We start from the raw sequence: 22,402 nt of genomic DNA, 5'->3' as shown, positions 1-22,402 counted from the left end.
CTGCTAGAAAAATGTCTATCATCCATCATTCTTCTGTTACACTGTAACCTGCGTGATTTGCACTCCTTATGCACTTATACCGTGTACGACTGTGTAGCTCGTGCTGTTAATGTAGCACCCTCAATACTGGAGGAATGTTATCTCATTGTTACTGTATCAGTTGTGACTGGTAGGAATGACAAATAAAAGCGACTCTTCTACTGTAAATTCCACCAGTTGCTGCCTCTGGATTACTAGTGCAAAAATATCACCACTGTGTCACTATCTGTTCCCCTGGGAGATTCTACAGAATCATTTATTCAATGTGAACAAAAGAAGATTTATCAGTTCTTTAAATCAATTTTGTACAACTTTCATTGATGAGCTCCTGAAATTAATGATTTTATTTAAGTGTGATGTACTTCCTCCTTACAGGTAAACATAGTTCAATGCTTTCAAAGTCTTTTCTCAATCAATATTACAAATTATATGCTCTTTACCTTTCTAAAAGCAGAAGTTTAATGTAGTTCTATGTACTGAACAAATCAATATTAGGGCACAAAAAATAGTAGCTTTTCTCCAAGCAAAGAAGATAGTAAATAGTTTTAGAACAATGCCACACTTGCCGGCAAAGTCATTGTTTTTAACAATCCTGCCTCCTCAGTAAATTTCCATTTCAATCTAATTATGCAACTGGTCTTGAAATGAAAATGTTTGCAATATTTTGTGAGATCCTGAACTCCTGCCTACAACAGAGTTCCATCCACTGAAGAAGAGCAATGTTAGGTGTGGTGGGATCTGTGGCAGTTACATCATATTTGTGACAGCCTGGTACACAGACGCAGAATAATGTATTCCTCCAGATCAGCAGGGTTTTGTTACGATTTACCTATTTCAGTCCACATAGAGTGGAGTCAAACATGGAAATAATTGCGATATTGGGATAATTCCAATCTTTGAACTGTCAGCACTTTTGCTTGTCGAAACTGCTTTATTTTTATTACAGAAATTTCTCTGGGAATGTTGACCATATAGATTCCTATAAAGTGAAAATTGACTTCTGGAAATATGGAAAACTAGATAAAACATGCTGTCTGAAGACAAATTGCTCAACTAAACCAATTCCTCCATTTATAACAAAAACAGATGTAGCTGGAAAAGCTCGGCAGGTCTGGCAGCATCTGTGAAGAGAAATCAATGTTAATGTTTCGGGTCAGGTGACCCTTCCTCGGAACTCCATTTATAAGACTAGCACATAGGGGGAATGAAAGTCAAGCAAGGCACTGAAATCTGTTCAAAAGATAGAGAACCTTAATCACAACAGGTCAATTAGTCTAACATCAGTGTGGGTAAACGAATAGAGACCAGGATTGGTGAGCATATCAGGGTATCAACCAACCAGGTCATACCCATCACCTGTATTCACCTATCGCTACCTCACTACTCCACCCTTCTCCCCACCCACAAACCTTCCCTCCCTCCTTTATTTGATCTTTGTCTTACAATTCTATTGTCTGAGTCTTCCTCATTGCCATCCTTTAGATCTCACGAAAAATTCTGCATTGTTCTTGCAAGGTAAAGACTAAAACTTAACATGGTAGTCAAAACGCAGCCTCACTGACCCAGGTGCACGGATTGAGCATCCCCAAATTTGATTTCTAAATCCCAACGTTTTGGGGGTTTTTTTTGTCCACAAACAATGGTTTTATTGAGCATTTTCCTTTACCCCATATCACGCAACAACTTGTATTAAAAGTACAGGCAGTCGAGTTGCTCTTTAATGGCATGGTGACCCAGTGGTTAGCACTGCTGCCCCACAGCGCTAGGGACCTGGGTTTAATTCCAGTCATGGGCAACTGTCTGTGTGGAGTTTGCACATCTCCCTGTGTCTGTTTATATTATTTTATTAAACAAATTACAAAAACAGTTTACAACAAAGTTACATTTACAGCTGCATACAAGAGATAGCAATTTTACAAGGGAGAGGAGCAGCAAAGCCAGGCCCCAAACCCTACCATTCAAACAGTTTACAGGGACATGAGGACAAACCTCAAATCCCAGTTTCACAAAGATATAAAGAGACAAACAGCAATGACAGTTGTACATTAGACAGTACTGTTACATACAAAAGTGCAGACAATACAGATCCCTGTGTCTGTATGGGTTTCCTCCCTCAGTCCAAAGATATGCAGGTCAGGTGAATTGGCTATGCTAAATTGCCTATAGTGTTGCGGGATGTATGTGTAGATTAGGTCAGGCATATGTAAAGTAATAGGGTAGAGGAATGGGTCTGGGTGGGATACTCTTTGGAGGTTTGTTGTGGACTTGTTAGGCCAAATAGCCTGTTTCCACATTGTTAGGAATTTAATGGATAAACATTCATCAATAATAGGCGTGAAGCTAGATGGTGGGTAGGCTGTTCTGAGCACTGTCATCCCGATAAGGGGTAATCGGGACGGGCTGTCCTAGAGGTGGTCGAAAGGTGTCCGAGCAGCCGAGAGCCAGAAGGCACGTAGGGGCGGGCTGAGATCCGGAAGGCTTGTGGTTTACCCTACACGCTGTCGTCCCAGGGAAGGGGACGGGCTGTCCTAGAGATGGCCGAAAGGTGTGCCAGGATAGCCCACTGGTCGGAGGTGCAACGGGGTGGGTGAGAGCCCAATGGTACCTAGGGGCAGACCGAGAGCCAGAAGGCGGGTAGCCGTCCTCGGCGCTGTCACCCCGGGCAGGTACCGGGGCGGGCTGCCCCAGAGGTGGTCGAAAGGTGCTGAGGGTGGTTAGTGAAGCCGGAAGGTGGGTAGGCCGTCCTGACTGCTGTCACCCTGGGCGGGTACCGGGGCGGGCTGTCCTAGAGGTGGTCGAAAGGTGTGTCAGGGCGGACCGAGAACTGGAAGGGGCATGGGGTGGACCGAGAACCGGAAGGTGGGTAGGGGCGGGCTGCCTTAGAGTGGTCGGAAGGTGGGAGGGGCGGGGGCTTGCTGGGTCTGTATTGTCTGCACTTTTGTATGTAACGGTATTGTCTAATGTACAAATGTCATTGTCACTGTCTTGTCATATGTGGAACTGGGATTTGAGGTTTGTCCTCCTCTCCCTGTAAAATGGTTGAACGGTAGGGTTCGGGGCCTAGCTTTGCTGCTCCTCTCCCTTGTAAAACTGCTGTCTTTTGTGTACAGCTGTCAATGTTTTTTGTAAACTGTTTTGTAATTTGTTTAATAAAATAAAAAAAAATAATAGGCGTGATCTAAACAACAGTGTCGACAATTAACTTATGCGCATCCTTAAATGCTTTTTTTTCTCTCCCTCTCTTTGCTGATCTCGGGACACCGCAGAGCCAACGACACTGATCGGTTGGGTCAGTAACCCGGTCTGCAGGCATTCCAAAAGCAAGTGATGACGTCACGCCAGGGCAGCGGATAGACACCGCAGGGTTCGGCCGCGCGGGATTGTGGGATGTTCCGATTGGTCGGCAGGAATGGAACGTCGCCACCGTTGCTGCGCTGGTTGACGGGAGCAGGAAAATATGGCGGATGTGGCGGAGCCGTGAGTATCCCCGCGTGAACTCCGGCCGCTCAGGCCTCTCTCGCATTGACTTCTGCTCGTTCTTCTCTTGGGTGAGCATGTCTGAACCTTCTTTTATTCTCTCTTTTATTTAGGGAGAAGAAAAGAAGGAAAGTAGAAGAGCACACTGACAAGTTAGTGTTGAATGAATGTAGCGGCCCTGGTTTTCTGCTTGTGCGAGGGTCTGAGGCTGGAGGGCTTGTTATGAGCTGCAGCTCCGAGCAGTGGGACCAGTCTGGCCTCAACCTGCATCTTTATTCGTCCTAAACACGAGAAACTGCTTAGAGGAATAGGAATATATTTTATTTAAAAAGGAGGAGCAAATCTGGGGAACTGGTGGGATTTCAATAAATGTTAAAACATTACATAGCGTCGTTGAACATTTAATCTTTGGCTTGAATTGAATACGGCATGAAACAAATTGGCAGCTAAACTTCCAATTGTGTTTTGCATCATTTTTCTGTGGGAGAACTTGATTGATGTGAATCCAGATTTAACTGGCGTAAACCTATATTTCAATAGTTGTTCAATGACTCACTAAAGTTTCTGTGATTTAACTGCTTTATTTACATTTTTTGAAAAGTCGTTTCCAGGTGTTGCTTCTGAGCACCAAATAATCTAGTTTTTGATAAAATGCAATCTCTCCCAGCATTATTTTTTGAAATTGTTGATCCATGTAATGTTCCTGAAATGGAAAAGCAAGGAAGAAATATAGACCCTAGCTAAATGCCAATGTAAAAATGGTTTGAGATAACAATCCCATATGTTTTAATATCTGTTAGAAAGTGTCTAGTTTTGTTTTGGTACTGTATATAATTGAGACACCTTTAGACCCTACTCTCTTATGATGTTCTGGACAACTGACAAATATTTTGCTTGCATACTTGTCTAATTTCCTTTCTTTCTCTTGTCTGTGCTGCAGCAGATCAGAACTATCCTTGGTTGGGAGGTTGTGTGGGGAATTGCAAATTTAGTGAAACAGATTGACGTTTGAATTTTGTTTGGAGTCAGTGTTGCTTGTAACATTTAATAACTATTCCAAGAAAGAACTTTTGTATCTGTTTTCATTTGATTTGATGACTTTGTTTTGGTGGCTGAAAATTTGCATCTGAGAGATGATTTTAATTGTCTAATTTGAGCCCTTCTAATTCTAAATTTAAAATTTGAGCTATTAGGGTGTCATTCAGTCTGTCTCTCTTTAAAGAAATATAAATACAACTTTTAAAAATGTCTAAGACAAGTAGTTCTTGTAAATAATGTTTCTAATAATTATGCTGTGTTGTGAAAACGAAATCTCTAGTTGAGTTTATTGTGTTCTGTGCAGAATGGCTGTTGATGGTGGGTATGGGGACACTGGAGACTGGGAAGGTCGCTGGAATCACGTGAGGAAGTTCCTTGAACGCTCAGGACCATTCACACATCCTGACTTTGAACCAAGTACTGAAGTGAGAAACATTGTTATAAATCAAAGTTTGGTATTGGATAGTAGCTGAGAGTTTTTTTTTGCTTTTGCTAAATGTTTATGTCACAATGAGAACAAAACATCAGATGCTAATGAGTCACACAATAAATTTGGTTAAATTTGGAAACTTACATCTCATGTAAAACCTCTACTCCATTTTGCTGTTTTTATTTACTAACACAAAACAACAACGTTGATCGAACTCCCGAGTTGCAACATCTGTAAACCGTATTTTCTTACCTTCATTGTGAAATGTAGGTAGCTTGCCTGGTTTGTCAAAATCCTGCTAGTCAGTTAAGTTTAAAATTCCCCTGTTTGTGCCTACAAATTCAGAGTAATCAATTTAGGCCTAAAAAAAAGTCCTAGTTTCTGGGACACTTTAGTCAATTTCTATTTTTAATGTAAACATGAATTTTCATGCAATGAATTAGAAAATGGAACTTCCTGTCACACCACAGTAATTGAGGCAATGACATTGGTGCATTCAAAGGGTCATGAGATAAGCAAACTATGAGAAAGCAATACAAGGATATAGAATGAATAAAAAGTGGTGGTCAAAATTGCCTGTTTCTGTGCTGTGAATAGTATGTAACTGAAACTATTTGTAGAAACTAGTCTAGATGCAATTACAACTTCTTACCAGAAGTAATGTTGTAATGGTTTAATTTTGCACATTCCAGCTCCTTTGCCTCATTGTGAATGAACTTACAAGATCAACTGCTTTGTGAATTTCCAAATTACAATGGGTTTTTCCATTTAATTAGAAAAATAACTATATTAATGGAAGCTTTATGTACAATTAGGAGTAGAATGTATGTCCTTAGAACACTTAGATTGCAATTTCTTTTCTGGTCCAATTATCCAACAGTTTTCAATCTGAGAACGACTGATATACCCTAAGGGTCAATATTCATGAATATAAACCAATTCATATGCCTGTAGTGTTAAACATTCTGTCCATTTTATATTTTGAGCAATTTCCTGGCCACAAATTCCATTTGGTAATGTATGCCTTTGCCTTGAAGACAAATCATTGATAAAACAAATTTTCAAAAGCCTTTTTAGAATTACTGCTGTTTCTCTATCGGTCTTTGTAACCACTTGTAATTGGCAGTTGGGAAATGCACATAGCTCATAGTCATCCAGCACAGAAGAGGTCATTCGGCTGATCAAGTCTGCACAAAATCCCACTTTACAGCATTCAACCTATGGCCTTGAATGTAATGACATTTCAAGTCCACATTCATATACTTTTCAAAGATTTTACTACCCTTCCATTCATTTCATTCCAGATTCCCACCACCCTCTGGGTGAAAGCAAAATCCTTAAATCCTCTTTAAACTCTTGCTTTTCACCTTTAAAATAATGCCCCTTTGTTATTTAGCCTTTACTTAAAGGGAAGAGCTGCTGATCCAACGAGTCCAAGCCCCTGGTCATCTTACACACCTTAACCAGATTGCCCTCTGCCTTTTCTGCTGTAAAGAAAGTAACCCAAGCCTATCAGGCCTCTGATAAAATGCTCTAATTTGGGTAACGTCCCCTCCGGTGCAATTACATTCTTATCGTACAGTTTACTTGTGTTTCTGACCTTTTAAATCTCTTCTGACTATTTTAAAATGAAATAATTGGGGGAGTACGGTGTAGGTTTTGCAGACATAGATTCATAACCTAAAAAGAAGTACACATGCTAATATTTTACTTTGTATGTACTTTAACTGGTAATGGTATTGCTCCCAGTATTGAGTACTCACCCAAAATTAGAATTCTACTGTCAGAACAGAGAACATCTAATCTATAATATAGCTAACCTAATTTCAAGTTGCTAACATTGGGAAAGTGTTTCTGTAAATCATTGTCTATAAGAAAGAAACAAATTCCAATTGGAAATGAAATGTACAGCTTTTCACACAAGTTTTTCAAATCAAAGATTGCAAGTGCTTTCAGAGTTTTCATGTGTTCAGTTTGCATTATGTAAACAATTGTGAAAGTTGCTGTCTTTTCCAACATATTGGTCCACATTTATATTTAAAATCCAGCACAATTCACAATTAATGTATCTACTGTAGATATTTTCTAACAAACCTATGCTCATCACTTGTATGTGTGTACATATGGGGACAGACTTGGCAAAAAGGAACTGCTCTTTATAAGTTGATTTTGAGTTTTGTGGGGCTTTATTGACTGTGAACTGTCAATGTCAATTATTGTCATTCCTTTGAAATTAGCAAAAACCTCAAGGGCAAGAGCAGATGAATGCAGAAATCCTCTCATTCCCTGCTATGCTAAGGTTGCACTAAGACCCTACACTGACCCAACAAGAAATCAGTTAATTTGGCAAGAACTCCCCTGAGATATAACCGATCCAAGTGCTCAATTGAGTAATAAACTGTTACTTAGCAATAGAGCTGACACTGAAAAATAGGTTTATACTTCTGTTAATGTTGTTAATGACTGCATTATTATTAATGAGTAGATAGTCAAACTATTTTAAAAGTATTTTTTCCTTAAAATTTGGCTTCTATCTTCACCCAATATGTATATTCCAATCTTTAGTGTACAGTTTAAAAAAAAATTGAGTTTTGCGCTTTGCATGAGAACACTTATGTGACTGGTTGCTTAGATAACTTGAAAACATCATTCCTGCTTCACATTAGCAATCCACTGTGTGGTGAAAGAGAGAAATTCACGCAGTGGAGGTTACTAGATTTCTTGTCTTTTTACAAGGTCAATAATTAGCATTCTTGCTTTGCTGCTCATGGCAAAATCCAGGCTGAAATATACTTAATGTTCTGAAACATATAGTTTATTCTTTTTGTGGATACAAAATCAATTTAACTCAAAAATATATGAAAACTTTGTTGAAAGCCTTAAAATAAATTAAGATTTTCCTTCTGTGATGTTGACTGAGCTGTCATATTTATTTCTGCAGTCACTCCAGTTCCTTCTAGAGACCTGCAAAGTTCTAGTTATTGGAGCAGGAGGTTTAGGATGTGAACTCCTTAAAAATCTGGTAATGTATTTTTTATCTTCATTTTCTTAATTTCCAAACTTTGAATTCAGAATAAGCCCATAAAAACTGAATGCTTTTGGTTATGTCTAACTGGATATCAATATTACGTTAAGATTTGTTGCATCCAGCACATACACTAGAGTGTAATCAAGGTGCAGTATGCATCTCGTGCTTGTGTGCACGCGCTGAAACTTAGCTCTAAATCTTGCATTCATGGAGGTATATGAAAGAATAGGCCTTAGGCTAAACATTTGGAAGACAAAGATTGTCTGCTAACCTCCTCCCACTTCATAATACTCTAAGCAGATTACCAACAACCTAAGTGAGTTGTTGGTTAATGTAGATTATTCTCATACCTTGAGAGTTTCCTCCAATGAGGACCAACATTACTGAAGGCACAGAGCACAATCGCTAGTGTATCAGCATAACCTTCAGCAGTCTGAAGAAAAAATTGCGAAGATCTCAAAGTCAGCACTAAGTTTGCAGGCCACAATGTTTCCTGCCTTCCTGTATGTATTGGATATGCGGACAATGGACAGCAAGCAATTCATACAGTTGAAGGAATATCACTCGTGCTTCAAATTCCTGGGTAATAATTTCGGTGTAGGAAACACTATCCACTATTAATATCCCCTCTCAGATCAGCATCCCCAGGATTGAGGCACTGGTTAATGAATTGCATTGGACGAGCTCTATCATCTGCAAACCTGACAGAAAACTCCCAAAACAAGTTTTGTACTCCAAATATCATCCTGGTTACCAGGGGGACAGAGGGAACCATTTCAAAGACATCCTAAAAGCCGCCTTGAACGATGCAATATTCTGACCAACCGATGGGAATGCCCAAACTGAAGAAGATCCAACTATTTTGAACCTTCCTGACAGATCCAGGTGGAGCCCAGTGCAAACTTTTAAGATTTATAAAAGATCTTAAAGTAAGGGAACCCTTAGGAAGTAGCGACCATAATATGGTAGAGTTCAGTCTGGAGTTTGAAAGGGAGAAGGCAAAATCGGATGTAATGGTGTTACAGTTGAATAAAGGTAATTATGAGGGAATGAGAGAGGAACTGACTAAAATAGACTGGAAGCAGAGGCTAACCGGGAAGACAGTAGAGCAAAAATGGCAGGAGTTTGTAGGTATAATTGAGGACACTGTACAGAGGTTCATTCCCAAGAAAAGAAAGATTAACCGGGGAGGGATTAGACAACCTTGGCTGACAAAGGAAGTCAGGAAATGTATTAAAGAAAAAGAGAGATCCTATAAAGTGGCTAAGAACAGTGGGAAATCAGAAGATTGGGAAGGATACAAAAGCAAACAGAGGATAACAAAGAGTGTAATAAGAAAGGAGAGGATCAAATATGAAGGTAGGCTAGCCAGTAATATTAGAAATAATAGTAAAAGTTTCTTTCAGTACATAAGAAACAAACGACAGGCAAAAGTAGACATTGGGCCACTTCAAACTGATGCAGGAAGCCTAGTGATGGGAGATAAGGAAATAGCAGGAGAACTTAACAAGTACTTTGCGTCAGTTTTCACAGTGGAAGACATGAGTAATATCCCAAAAATTAAAGGATGTCACGGGGCTGAGTTGAGTATGGTTGCCATTACGAAAGAGATAGTGCTAGAAAAGTTAAAAAACCTTAAAATTGATAAATCTCCTGGCCCCGATGGGATACACCCTGGAGTTCTGAGAGAGGTGGCTGAGGAAATAGCAGAGGCATTGGTTGAGATCTTTCAAGAGTCACTGGAGTCAGGAAAGGTCCCGGATGATTGGAAGATGGCTGTTGTAACCCCCTTGTTCAAGAAAGGATCAAGGCAAAAGATGGAAAATTATAGGCCAATCAGCTTAACCTCGGTTGTTGGTAAAATTCTAGAATCCAACATTAAGGATGAGGTTTCTAAATTCTTGGAAGAGCAGAGTCTGATTAGAACAAGTCAACATGGATTTAGTAAAGGGAGGTCATGCCTGACAAACCTGTTGGAATTTTTTGAAGAGGTAACAAGTAGGTTAGACCAGGGAAACCCAGTGAATGTGGTCTATCTAGACTTTCAAAAGGCCTTTGATAAGGTGCCACACGGGAGGCTGCTGAGCAAGGTGAGGGCCCATGGTGTTCGAGGTGAGCTGCTGGGATGGATTGAGGATTGGCTGTCTAACAGAAGGCAGAGAGTTGGGATAAAAGGTTCTTCTTCAGAATGGCAGCCAGTGACGAGCGGTGTCCTGCAGGGTTTGGTGCTGGGGCCACAGCTGTTCGCATTATATATTAATGATTTGGATGAGGGAACCGGGGGCATTCTAGTGAAGTTTGCCGATGATACGAAGTTAGGTGGACAGGCAGGTAGTACTGAGGAAGTGGGGAGGCTACAGAAGGATCTAGACAGGTGGGGAGAGTGGTCCAGGAAATGGCTGATGGAATTTAACGTGAGCAAGTGCGAGGTCTTGCACTTTGGCAAAAAGAATAAAAGCATAGACTACTTTCTAAATGGTGAGAAAATTAATAAAGCCAAAGCACAAAGGGATCTGGGAGTGCTAGTCGAGGATTCTCTAAAGGTAAACATGAAGGTTGAGTCCGTGATTAAGAAAGCGAATGCAATGTTGTCTCTTATCTCAAGAGGGTTGGAATATAAAAGCAGAGATGTACTACTAAGACTTTATAAAGCTCTGGTTAGGCCCCATTTGGAGTACTGTGTCCAGTTTTGGTCCCCACACCTCAGGAAGGACATACAGGCACTGGAACGTGTCCAGCGGAGATTCACACGGATGATCCCTGGAATGACAGGTCTAACATATGAGGAACGGCTGAGGATACTGGGATTGTATTCGTTGGAGTTTAGAAGATTAAGGGGAGACTTAATAGAGACGTACAAAATAATACATGGCTTGGAAAAGGTGGATGCTAGGAAATTGTTTCCGTTAGACGAGGAGACTAGGACCCGTGGACACAGCCTTAGAATTAGAGGGGGTCATTTCAGAACAGAAATGCAGAGACATTTCTTCAGCCAGAGAGTGGTGGGCCTGTGGAATTCATTGCCACGGAGTGCAGTGGAAGCCGGGACGCTAAATGTCTTCAAGGCCGAGATTGATAGATTCTTGTTGTCTAGAGAAATTAAGGGCTACAGGGAGAACGCTGGTAAGTGGAGCTGAAATGTGCATCAGCCATGATTGAATGGCGGAGTGGACTCGATGGGCCGAATGGCCTTACTTCCACTCCTATGTCTTATGGTCTTATGGTCTAAACAGCAGAAGTACATCAAGGATCCAAGCATCTGCCTCATCAAACAGTACCTGTCCCACCTGAGGAAGAGTATGTGTGTCCAGTCTTGGACTGGAATTTTCCAATCTATGTTCCCATCTATCCAAAGGTTTCCAATCTGTGGGTTTTTCCTAAGAAAAGAAAACAATTCTTGATAGTTTTAAACAAAAAGCAAGCGTGGATGCAAGTTTGCTCGCTGAGCCGGAAGGTTCATTTTCAGACATTTCATCACCATACCAGGTAACAACATCAGTGAGCCTCCGGTGAAGCACTGGTTCACTGGAGACTTAACTGATGATGTTACCTAGTATGGTGACGAAATGTCTGAAAATGAACCTTCCAGCTCAGCAAGCAAACTTAGATCCAGAACCTCAACCTGAGCTACAAATTTTTTCAAAACTCGCTAAAACGTGTCTTTCAATGTTTGCTCTCTGATTGTAAAGCATTCATAATATGAGCAATATGACATTATCACTCCAGAAAGACACTGTTTCTTGATCTCTGACATGTACCACTTTAAAAACATGGCTCCAGAAAGTCTGACATGTTTATTATTAAACCACTTCATACACACAGTCCAAAGCTCTTATGTTCTGGATTAGTGGTGCTGGAAGAGCATAGCAGTTCAGCCAGCATCTAAGGAGCAGCAAAATCGACATTTCGGGCAAAAGCCCTTCAGGAATAAAGGCAGTGAGCCTGAGATAAGCTGGTGGGGATGGGGAGAAAGTAGCATAGAGTACAATGGGTGAGTGGGGGAGGGGATGAAGGTGATAGGTCAGGGAGGAGAGGGTGGAGTGGATAGGTGGAAAAGGAGATAGGCAGGTAGGACAAGTCCGGACAAGTCATGGACAGTGCTGAGCTGGAGGTTTGGAACTAGGGTGAGATGGGGGAAGGGGAAATGAGGAAACTGTTGAAGTCCACATTGATGCCCTGGGGTTGAAGTGTTCCGAGGTGAAAGATGAGGCATTCTTCCTCCAGGTGTCTGGTGGTGAGGGAGCGGTGGTGAAGGAGGCCCAGGACCTCCATGTCCTCAGCAGAGTGGGAGGGGGAGTTGAAATGTTGGGCCACGGGGTGGTATGGTTGATTGATGCGGTTGTCCCGGAGATGTTCCCTAAAGCGCTCTGCTAGGAGGCGCCCAGAATCCCCAATGTAGAGGAGACTGCATCGGGAGCAACGGATACAATAAATGATATTGGTGGATGTGCAAGTAAAACTTTGGATGTGGAAGGCTCCTTTAGGGCCTTGGATAGAGGTGAGAGAGGAGGTGTGGGCGCAGGTTTTACAGTTCCTGCAGTGGCAGGGGAAAGTGCCAGGATGGGAGGGTAGGTTGTATGGGGGACGTGGACCTGACCAGGTAGTCACGGAGGGAACGGTCTTTGTGGAAAGCGGTGGGGAGGGAAATATATCCCTGGTGTTGGAGTCTTTTTGGAGATGACGGAAATGTCGGCAGATGATTTGGTTTATGCGAAGGTTGGTAGGGTGGAAGGTGAGCACCAGGGGCGTTCTGTCCTTGTTACGGTTGGAGGGGTGGGTCTGAGGGCAGAGGTGTGGGATGTGGACGAGATGCGTTGGAGGGCATCTTTAACCACGTGGGAAGGGAAATTGCGGTCTCTAAAGAAGGAGGCCATCTGGTGTGTTCTGTGGTGGAACTGGTCCTCCTGGGAGCAGATACAGCGGAGGCGGAGGAATTGGGAATACGGGATGGCATTTTTGCAAGAGGTAGGGTGGGAAGAGGTGTAATCCAGGTAGCTGTGGGTTTGTAAAAAATGTCAGTGTCAAGTCGGTTGTCATTAATGGAGATGGAGAGGTCCAGGAAGGGGAGGGAGGTGTCAGAGATGGTCCAGGTAAATTTAAGGTCAGGGTGGAATGTGTTGGTGAAGTTGATGAATTGCTCAACCTCCTCGTGGGAGCACGAGGTGGCACCAATGCAGTCATCGATGTAGTGGAGGCAGAGGTGGGGAGTGGTGCCGGTGTAATTACCGAAGATCAAATGCTCTACGTAGCCAACAAAGAGACAGGCATAGCTGGGGCCCATACGTGTGCCCATGGCTACCCCTTTGGTCTGGAGGAAGTGGGAGGATTCAAAGGAGAAATTAAGGGTGAGGACCAGTTTGGCCAAACGAATGAGAGTGTCGATGGAAGGGTACTGTTGGGGACGTCTGGAGAGGAAAAAATGGAGGGCTTGGAGACCCTGGTCATGGCGGATGGAGGTGTAGAGGGATTGGATATCCATGGTGAAGATGAGGCATTGGGGGCCGGGGAAACGGAAGTCTTGGAGGAGGTGGAGGGCATGGGTGGTGTCTCGAACGTATGTGGGGAGTCGGTCGGTTTGTAGTAGATGTCCGTGTTGATTCGGTCGCCTGAGATATCCGTGTTGATCAACACGGACATCTACTACAAACCGACCGACTCCCACAGCTACCTGGACTACACCTCCTCCCACCCTGCCCCCTGTAAAAATGCCATCCCATTCTCCCAATTCCTTCGTCTCCGCCGCATCTGCTCCCAGGAGGACCAGTTCCAAAAACGTACAACCCAGATGGCCGCCTTCTTCAAGGACCGCAATTTCCCCCCCGACGTGGTCGACGATGCCCTCCACCGCATCTCTTCCACTTCCCGCTCCTCTGCCCTTGAGCCCCGCCCCTCCAACCGCCACCAGGACAGAACCCCACTGGTCCTCACCTACCACCCCACCAATCTCCATGTACAGCGCATCATCCGCCGTCATTTCCGCCACCTCCAAACGGACCCCACCACCAAGGATATATTTCCCTCCCCTATCAGCATTCCGTAAAGACCACTCCCTCCGTGACTCCCTCGTCAGATCCACACCCCCCACCAACCCAACCACCACTCCCGGCACCTTCCCCTGCAACCGCAGGAGGTGCAAGACTTGCGCCCACACCTCCCCCCTCACTCCCTCCAAGGCCCCAAAGGAAACTTCCATATCTGCCACAGATTCACCTGCACCTCCACACACATCATCTATTGCATCCTCTGCACCCGATGTGGCCTCCTCTATATTGGGGAGACAGGCCGCCTACTTGCGGAGCGTTTCAGAGAACACTTCTGGGACACCCGGACCAACCAACCCAACCACCCTGTGGCCCAACACTTCAACTCCCCCTCCCACTCCACCAAGGATATGCAGGTCTTTGGACTCCTCTATCGCCAGACCACAACAACACGACGGTTGGAGGAAGAGCGCCTCATCTTCCGCCTAGGAACCCTCCAACCACAAGGGATGAACTCGGATTTCACCAGTTTCCTCATTTCCCCTCCCCCCACCTGGTCTCAGTCAAATCCATCGAATTCAGCATCGCCTTCCTAACCTGCAATCTTCTTCCTGACCTCTCCGCCCCCACCCCAGTCTGACCTATCACCCTCACCTTGACCTCTTTCCACCTATCACATTTCTGACGCCCCTCCCCCAAGTCCCTCCTCCTACCTTTTATCTTAGCCTGCTGGACAAACTTTCCTCATTCCTGAAGAAGGGCTTATGCCCGAAACGTTGATTCTCCTGTTCCCTGGATGCTGCCTGACCTCCTGCACTCTTCCAGCAACACATTTTCAGCTCTGATCTCCAGCATCTTCAGACCTCACTTTCTCCTCCTTTTATATTCTCATTAAGTTCTTTATTAGAGGTTGCAGTCATAAAGTAACATTACCCTCTGTATCTGTATTAATGTTTGAAATATTTGGGCTTCTACTGAAGTAGATTCAAAAAAATTTGCGAGTATCCTGTGTCTTTGCTCCATTAAACCTAAAATTGCTATACACAAGGAAAGTATTCATTTCCTAGAAATTATCGTATTTAAGTTGGAGCAAGAAAGCAGGAATAATTTAGCAACAGAAGGTTTTTTTAAAAACTTGTTGTTTTCTAGACATACAAAATAGGCTATTGTGTGAATTGATGAAGGCAGTGAATGTGGATATTGAATCAAATAGAATCCCTTCCAGTATGCAAACAGGCCATTTTTCCCAACAAGTCCACACTGACCCTCCAAAGAGCAACCCACCCAGACCCATTCCCTCCTTTTCCTGAATATTGCACCTAACCTATGCATCCCAGAATACTATGGGCAATTTAGCATGGCCAGTTCACCTAACCTGCACATCTTTGGACTGTGGGAAGAAACTGGACCACCTGGAGAAAACTCTCTCGGACACAGGGAGGATGTGCAAACTCCACGCAGACAGTTGCCCGAGGCTGGAATCGAACCCGTGTTGCTGACACTGAGGCAGCAGTGCTAACCACTGAGCCACCGTGCTACCCCTTGTCTGGATGATGTTGAGCTTTTTGAATGTGTTGAAACTGTAATAATCCAAGTAAATGAATATTTTATCACACTCCTGACTTGGACTTTACAGATGGTGGCAATGTTTTGGTTAAACACAGATGATTATCTGGCTCCTGGTCTGCACCTGTGTGCCTGTAAGCTAAAGAGGACAGCACTACTCCAACTTTTCTCTCTCTTTTATCACCTTTTGAATCTAATGGCTTCATTATATTCTGCTTTCGTTCTAAAGGCTTGTTCAGCTGATTATTTGCTTTCATACTGACTTTCAGGTCATTTAATGCTCTTGTTCCACTCATGCTCAAGAAATTTTGTTATAGCCAACTCCCACTATTCTGCAATTGTAAATAAATTCATGATTTAACTTGATTTGAGCTTTGCATTGTTTAAAGTTTCTATGTAGGATGAATGAACTGCTTAATGCAGATGTATTTTACTGACCTTTGTGTGATTGAAAAGGACAGTTTAACCAGAAATCATACTATAGTAGAGCATGAAGCATTTTTATGTGAATTTTACGTAATGTGTCAGCTATCCAACATTCCAATAGTCCCAGTCCATTTAGCATTTCAAGTCAATCTGAGCATAGAAAGATTGTTCAATAACTTTGCTGTGTGCTGCCATTGATCTCACCCTCTTATCACAGGCTCTCATGGGCTTCAGACAAATAAATGTCATTGATATGGATACAATTGACGTTTCTAATTTGAACAGACAATTTTTATTTCGGTAAGTATTTATATACAGTTGGATTGTAAATTTTACTGTTATGATTTCAGAATTAAATCTTAAGAATTTCTGTAGAAGTTGCTTTAAAGTTGGAGTTTTAATTTATAAAGCCAATGTAATTTCCAGTACAGATGTAGCATTGTCCATGTTTTTTGCATTGAAATAGTTTTTTGTTCCATAACACATGTTTGAGTGCAGCATTGTGCATTTTAAGTGGCAATTCACAAAAGCTTAATTTATAAAAGTTATGTAAAATTTAAATGTTTTGCCTTATTTACTTTAAATGAAACCATTTGAACTATGTGCAAAAATCTTGTACTCATTTGCTTTCTTTGTGTAGTGTTTACCCAGTACCAAGGAGTATATGATACAGAAAGTTAGGTATGGCACAGTCTGAATCTGACTGCTTGAACCATGACATTCTTGAGGAATCTTCGTGTGCTAATATGTTTGGAACATTGCAATTTTTGAGCTAATTTCTCACCCCCATTACAAATAGATTTTGAGTGATATTGATGATTTTCTGTTCTTTTTAACTTTTTTTTTGAAACAGACCAAAAGATGTAGGAAGGCCAAAAGCTGAAGTAGCTGCTGAGTTTGTTAACAATCGAATTCCTGGTTGCAACGTAGTACCGTATCCTTTTATTTAGAAAATAATTTCATTTGCAAAATAAGATGTAATTGGTCTGAAAATGAAGTTGACCTTCAACTGGAAGACCGTAAACCTCTTTTATGGAATGCTTATCTATAGCGTTAGATACTAGGTTCTTGAAAAAAATTCTAAACTGATTGGTCTCCTCTTCTCACCAACCCCTGCCTGACCCAAGGTAATTGAGCTATTGTAAAATTTAGTGGAGTTTTTTAAGTGCCCATAATTCTCCACACCACTGCAATTCTGAAGGGAAATGTGAAATTTGATCTTCGGCTTGTGATATACTGGTTGTATACCAGCGATATACCAGCTGAGCTGGTAGATTTGTTCTCGGATGTTTTGTCACCATGCTAGGTAACGTTATCAGTGAACCTCTGATCAAGCGCTGGTGTTCTCTCTCGCTTGCTATTTGTGTCTTGTTCTGTTGTGGTGGGTGATAGCACTTCTGGTTCTGTTTCTGAGGGGTTGGTAAATGGGGTCCAAATCAATATGTTTGGTAATGGAGTTCTGGTTTGATTGCCAGGCTTCTAGGAATTACTGTATGTCTTTGTTTAGCCTGTCCCAGGATGGATGTATTGTCCCAGTCGAACTAGTGTCCCTCTTAGTCTGTGTGTATGTGATGTAATGTGATATACTGTAACATGGTTTGATGTGATTGTATCAGTAGATTATTCAGTTCATTATTTTGCTGTGACTTTGTTACAGCTGTTTCTATCTATCCCTTTTCAATTTCATTCTCTTTTCCATTATTTTGTCTTGTACATAAAGTATATATAAGCTCAAACTTAATATTTGGTCAGTTTTGAGTTTTTTAATACTTAGTACAGGACAATGCTATGCCTCTTTTTGGTGTAGTGTTGTACTTTCTCACTGTAAGATCTTATGTTCTGCCATAGCACTGAGAGTTAAAGTTGGAAAGGCTGGTGTAGCACAAGTGCAAAAAACAAAGCAATGACAATTAAACATGTTAATGTGATTCATATAATTTTCTCTGTATTTATCTTAGTTCATGTAATCATATACTGCAGAGTATAATGATAATTAATGTATTAATTGGTCTTCTAACTAGTGCAAATCTATTGGGCACCAGATGACTTCCTTGAGTCAGGAAGTCGAGCAAGGAACAATGGTGTAAACTGCACCAAAGATGGCAATCAACTTGCGTAAATATCTTATTTGTAAGAACTCCATCTTCTTCCTGCTACTGCTACTCCAGTAAATACTTCACATCTTTAATTTAAACTCAAAGACTAAAAGGCTTTTTGCAAATGAGGAATTTGCTATAATCTTTCTGACAGTATTAAATCCTTAGCTAAAACTGCATCCATAAGGCATAATCAATACAGGAGTGCTTGTGCATTAGGAACTGTGTTGTGATTTATTGGCCCAGATTTTTCTGAGCAGAGAAATAATGACTGTTACTACATACATCTCAAACAGTTGCCAGACACTGTCTGAATGTTTGCCAGTGGAGAATTTTAGCGATAGGATGTCTGATCAAATGTGGCATCGTTTACATGGCGTCTGCAGCATTTCTGAGCAGGGTAAGCAACAGGGATGCTCTTCAAACTATCACACTGAAGAATACACACCAACCTATGCATACTAAACAAAAAGGGGATTTTAAAAAATTCTAACTTGCATTCAACTAATTGAATTTAATTTAAATTCACCTTTTGGTATATAGGAGACTAGTTAACCGTCATCTGCAGTATTATATTCTGTCTTGGGCAACACACTTTTTTAGGCAGGATGCGAATCCATTAGTGTGTGTGCAGAAGAGATTTTAGAAAATGGTTTTAGAGATGAGAAACTTATATTGGAGAAGTTGGGGACTGTTCTTGGAGAGGAAAAAGCTAAGAGAAAGTTTCATAGTGGTTTACAAAATCATGAGGTGTCTGGACAAAATAGAAAGGGTAAAACTGTTTCCCCCTCATAGATTTGGGAATCCAAAGTTTTTTTTCAAAAGTACAGGTGAGAAACATTTTCACATACTGAGTACTTTAGGTCTGGTTTTAATTGAGGCATTCAAAAGGGTATTGATTCTATTTAAATAGGTATCCAACATGCAGGACTACAAAGAAAAGGCAGGAGTTTGACACTGTCAAAATGTTCAAGAAATCTTGTCAGATATGTTCCAAAACTGAAATGCGAATATGCTGTAGTTATATAATTTGAAACAATTCTTAACTGTATTCTCAGACATTTTAAAAAGATACAAGATTTTAGTGAATCCTTTTACAGACGTAAGTACTGGCTCCGTCTGAAATTCAGCAATTTTTTTTCAGTTCCCAGTTGTTAACAATGGTGCAAATTCTTTGGATGCTAACCCTATTAAAGTTAGTGACCAAAAATTGTACTTGCAGCTTTATGTGCAAATGTGTTCATTCTGTGATAAATAATACTTTAAGAAGGCCATGTTTAGAATTTATTTGATCATGGAATGCATTAATCATTATAGTTCTTGAAGCTCAGTAGATCCAACATAGAATTATATACTTGTATTTTGTAACAAGATTTTTGTGCTGCTTTAAGTGGATTCATGGCCCATTGCCATTGTGATTTCAATATGCTTTGATTTAACCATCATCAAAAAGTTGTGATGACCAAAAATATTTTTTTCCTTTTTCATATTGATGATTTTCTGACTACCTGCCAGGCTATTTTTAGGTTGATTCCCAGCTTCACCCAATTGATCATTCTTAATTTTTATGCCTGGACGGTGGTAGTTATTTGATTGTGACATCGGACATCATAGTCAAGTTGATTTTTTTGAATATTACAGGTACAAGTTGAACCAGAGAACTGACCTGAAATAATTTAACTCTTATGATCTCAATAAGTCTAATTTTTTTTGAAATCTGACAACTTAAGTATTTACTTCAAGAATTACGCCACAAGGTTCATCATTCAAAACAAGAATTTTGCTGCACAAAAATCAAAACATGAAAACTAACAACTTCACTCTCGCTGTCATATTAAAAGTACAATGATCACTTACTTATTCAGTAAACTGAACTCCTTCATTCTCTTATTTACACTTCTACACCCCTAATAATTCAAGTTTATACACTCAAAAGAAAACAGAAGACTAACTACTTGGTTAAGATTCAACTTTGTCACTCATGACCTTCAGTTAACAGGTTTTAAACAATTAGCCAGCACACAGTTTCAACTGTTTCTTACTCAAAAGCAGTCTACCTTGTCTCTAACTTGTTCTAAAATTCAGATTTGTCTACTTTAACAAAGCACCACTCTCATACTGTACTCCATTATGTAATTAACTTTTTGTTGATCCTTTTCTACTTTTTATGCTCCAGTTATTGGAAGAAAACTGCTTTTCTTTCAGAGGAACCTAGTTTTTAAAAGGGAAAATTCCAACCTAGCATAAACTATAGCTTTTTTCCCCAAAAGCAAAAAAGGATCACAACATGCATACCTCAAAAAATCCTTCACGCCTTAATTAGATTAGAAATTTGCTGTATCATCCCTGATTTTGGGGAGGGAGTATCTAGTTTCTGCCCCTGAGCTCCACACATTGACTATTACTGACTTTGTGTATTTATGGATATGGAATTGATCCAGGCTTTGACAATTTAACCTTCTCCCTTAAAAGCTGCTTACCATTCCTATCAAAATTCAATCAAGATTAATAGACTGAGTGTAACTGTTCTATTTTCTCGTAATAAAGCTGACACATTTCGGAAAAGAGGCAGTTTTAACTAATTTGAAAAGGTTGTTTTTCTCCACCTACTTGCTTGCTGTATTTGAACCATGTTTTCTTTACACAAAAAGTTGTATGTTTCTTTCAAGTTTTTGTTTTTTTAAGTCAGTTGCTGAATCTGTGTGGTAGACTAGGGTTAGTAAGATTGGATCACATGGGATCCAGGGGGAGCTAGCTAATTGGATACAAAATTGGTGTGAAAGTTGTTAGACTGGAGGCCTGTGACCAGCAGTATGCTGAAGGATCGGTACTGGGTCAACTGCTTTTTGTCATTTATATAAATAATTTGGATGTGAATATACGAAGAATGGTTTGTAAGTTTGCAGATGACACCAAAGTTTTTTTTTTACCAAAATTGGTGATGTCTTGGACAGTGAAGAAGATTCTCAGTACAATAGTACCGGGATCCAGTGGGCTGAGGAGTGGAAAATGAAATTTAATTTAGATAAATGTGAGTGTTGCATTTTGGCAAGGCAAACAAAGATCGGACTAGTACAGTAAATGTTAGAGCCCTGGGGAATATTGCTGAACAAAGAGAACGAGTGTTACAGATGCATATTTCCTGAAATGTGGAGTCACAGGTAGACAGGATGGTGAAGAAGGTTGGTACGCTTGCCTTCATTGGTCATGACATTGAGTAAAGGAGTTAGGGAGTCATGTTGCGCCTGTGCCACTCATTGGTTAGGCCACTTTTGGAATACTGAGTTCAGTTCTAGTCACATGTTGTTAAACTTGAGAGGATGCAGAAAAGATTACAAGGATGTTGCTGGGACTGGAGGGTTTGAGCTACAGGGAGAGGCTGAACAGGCTGGGGCTTTTTTCCCCTGGAACGTCAGAGACTGAAGGGTGACCTTGGAGGTTTATAAAATCATGAGGAGCAAGGATTGGGTGAACATCTGAGGTCTTTTTCCCAGGGTTGGGGAGTCTAAAACTAGAGGAAAGGTTTAAGGTGAAAGGGGAGAGATTTCAAAAGGGCCTAGTGGTCAGTGTATGGGATGAGCTGCCAGAGAAAGTGATGGAGTTGGGTACAATTACAACATTTAAAAGGCATCTGAATTTGTTTATGAATAGGAAGGGTTTAGAGGGATATGGACCAAATGCTGGCAAGTGGGACTCGTTCAGATTAAGATGCCTGGTTGACAGATGAATTGGACCAAAGGGTTAGTGTCCATTCTGTAAGACTTTATGACACTTAAGTCATGGTGCACTAACTGTACCTAGAGTTACTGTATTTATAAAAGTGCAGTCTTCAAAGTGAGAGGTTAAACTGAGTTGATTATATCAAATTAATACTAAAGGGTATTATGCTAAATAGAGAAGCAAGCTTTCCTTGATTCTGGTCAGTTTTCCTTTCAAGCCAAACATTTGAAAAATAATTGGTCATTCTGTGGAGTTTTGTGTGCAAAATTATTGTTGTGTTCACTTATATTCAATCATTGGCCTCATTATTGTTTGCACGCTATTTTGAAATATTTAAGAGACTTGATATTGTACTTGTATTGAAAATGTTTATTTATCTAGCTGGAATGTGGAAATCAGTGACTAATAAAGGAGGAAGGAGATTCAACTCACTCATTGTAAAAAGTACTACTTTTGTTTCAGAATTTCATATCGTTATTAGTGGATTAGATTCTATCATCGCCCGACGATGGATCAATGGGATGTTGGTATGAATAGTAACAGTAATAATTTAATGGCGAATAGCAATTACTTGGGAACAATTACATAGCAACAATCCAGT

General features: G+C 40.9%; 1 protein-coding gene across 3 annotated transcripts in view; it reads left to right on the top strand.

Annotated features, from left to right (window-relative positions):
• The first annotated feature begins 3,482 nt into the window (after positions 1 to 3,482).
• Positions 3,483 to 22,402, top strand: part of uba3 (ubiquitin-like modifier activating enzyme 3) — a 36,842-nt gene continuing 17,922 nt past the window's right edge. For 2 of the 3 annotated variants that reach the window (XM_043708321.2, XM_043708318.2), the window contains exons 1-8: positions 3,497 to 3,516; positions 3,630 to 3,668; positions 4,859 to 4,979; positions 7,926 to 8,006; positions 16,203 to 16,285; positions 16,839 to 16,919; positions 19,140 to 19,183; positions 22,264 to 22,328. In XM_043708321.2, coding sequence (XP_043564256.1) covers positions 3,497 to 3,516; positions 3,630 to 3,668; positions 4,859 to 4,979; positions 7,926 to 8,006; positions 16,203 to 16,285; positions 16,839 to 16,919; positions 19,140 to 19,183; positions 22,264 to 22,328 — 534 coding nt within the window. Of the gene's footprint in view, positions 3,588 to 3,629; positions 3,669 to 4,858; positions 4,980 to 7,925; positions 8,007 to 16,202; positions 16,286 to 16,838; positions 16,920 to 19,139; positions 19,184 to 22,263; positions 22,329 to 22,402 lie in introns of all 3 variants that reach the window. The other variant, XM_043708320.2, reaches the window with a different exon arrangement.

This window comes from Chiloscyllium plagiosum, unplaced genomic scaffold, assembly GCF_037043375.1.
Source record: "Chiloscyllium plagiosum isolate Xiang-an unplaced genomic scaffold, Cpla_swu_hap1 HiC_scaffold_14, whole genome shotgun sequence".
NCBI classification, from domain to species: Eukaryota; Metazoa; Chordata; class Chondrichthyes; order Orectolobiformes; family Hemiscylliidae; genus Chiloscyllium; species Chiloscyllium plagiosum.
Note: the sequence above shows the minus strand (reverse complement) of the source record. Positions and strands in the feature narration are given on the sequence as shown.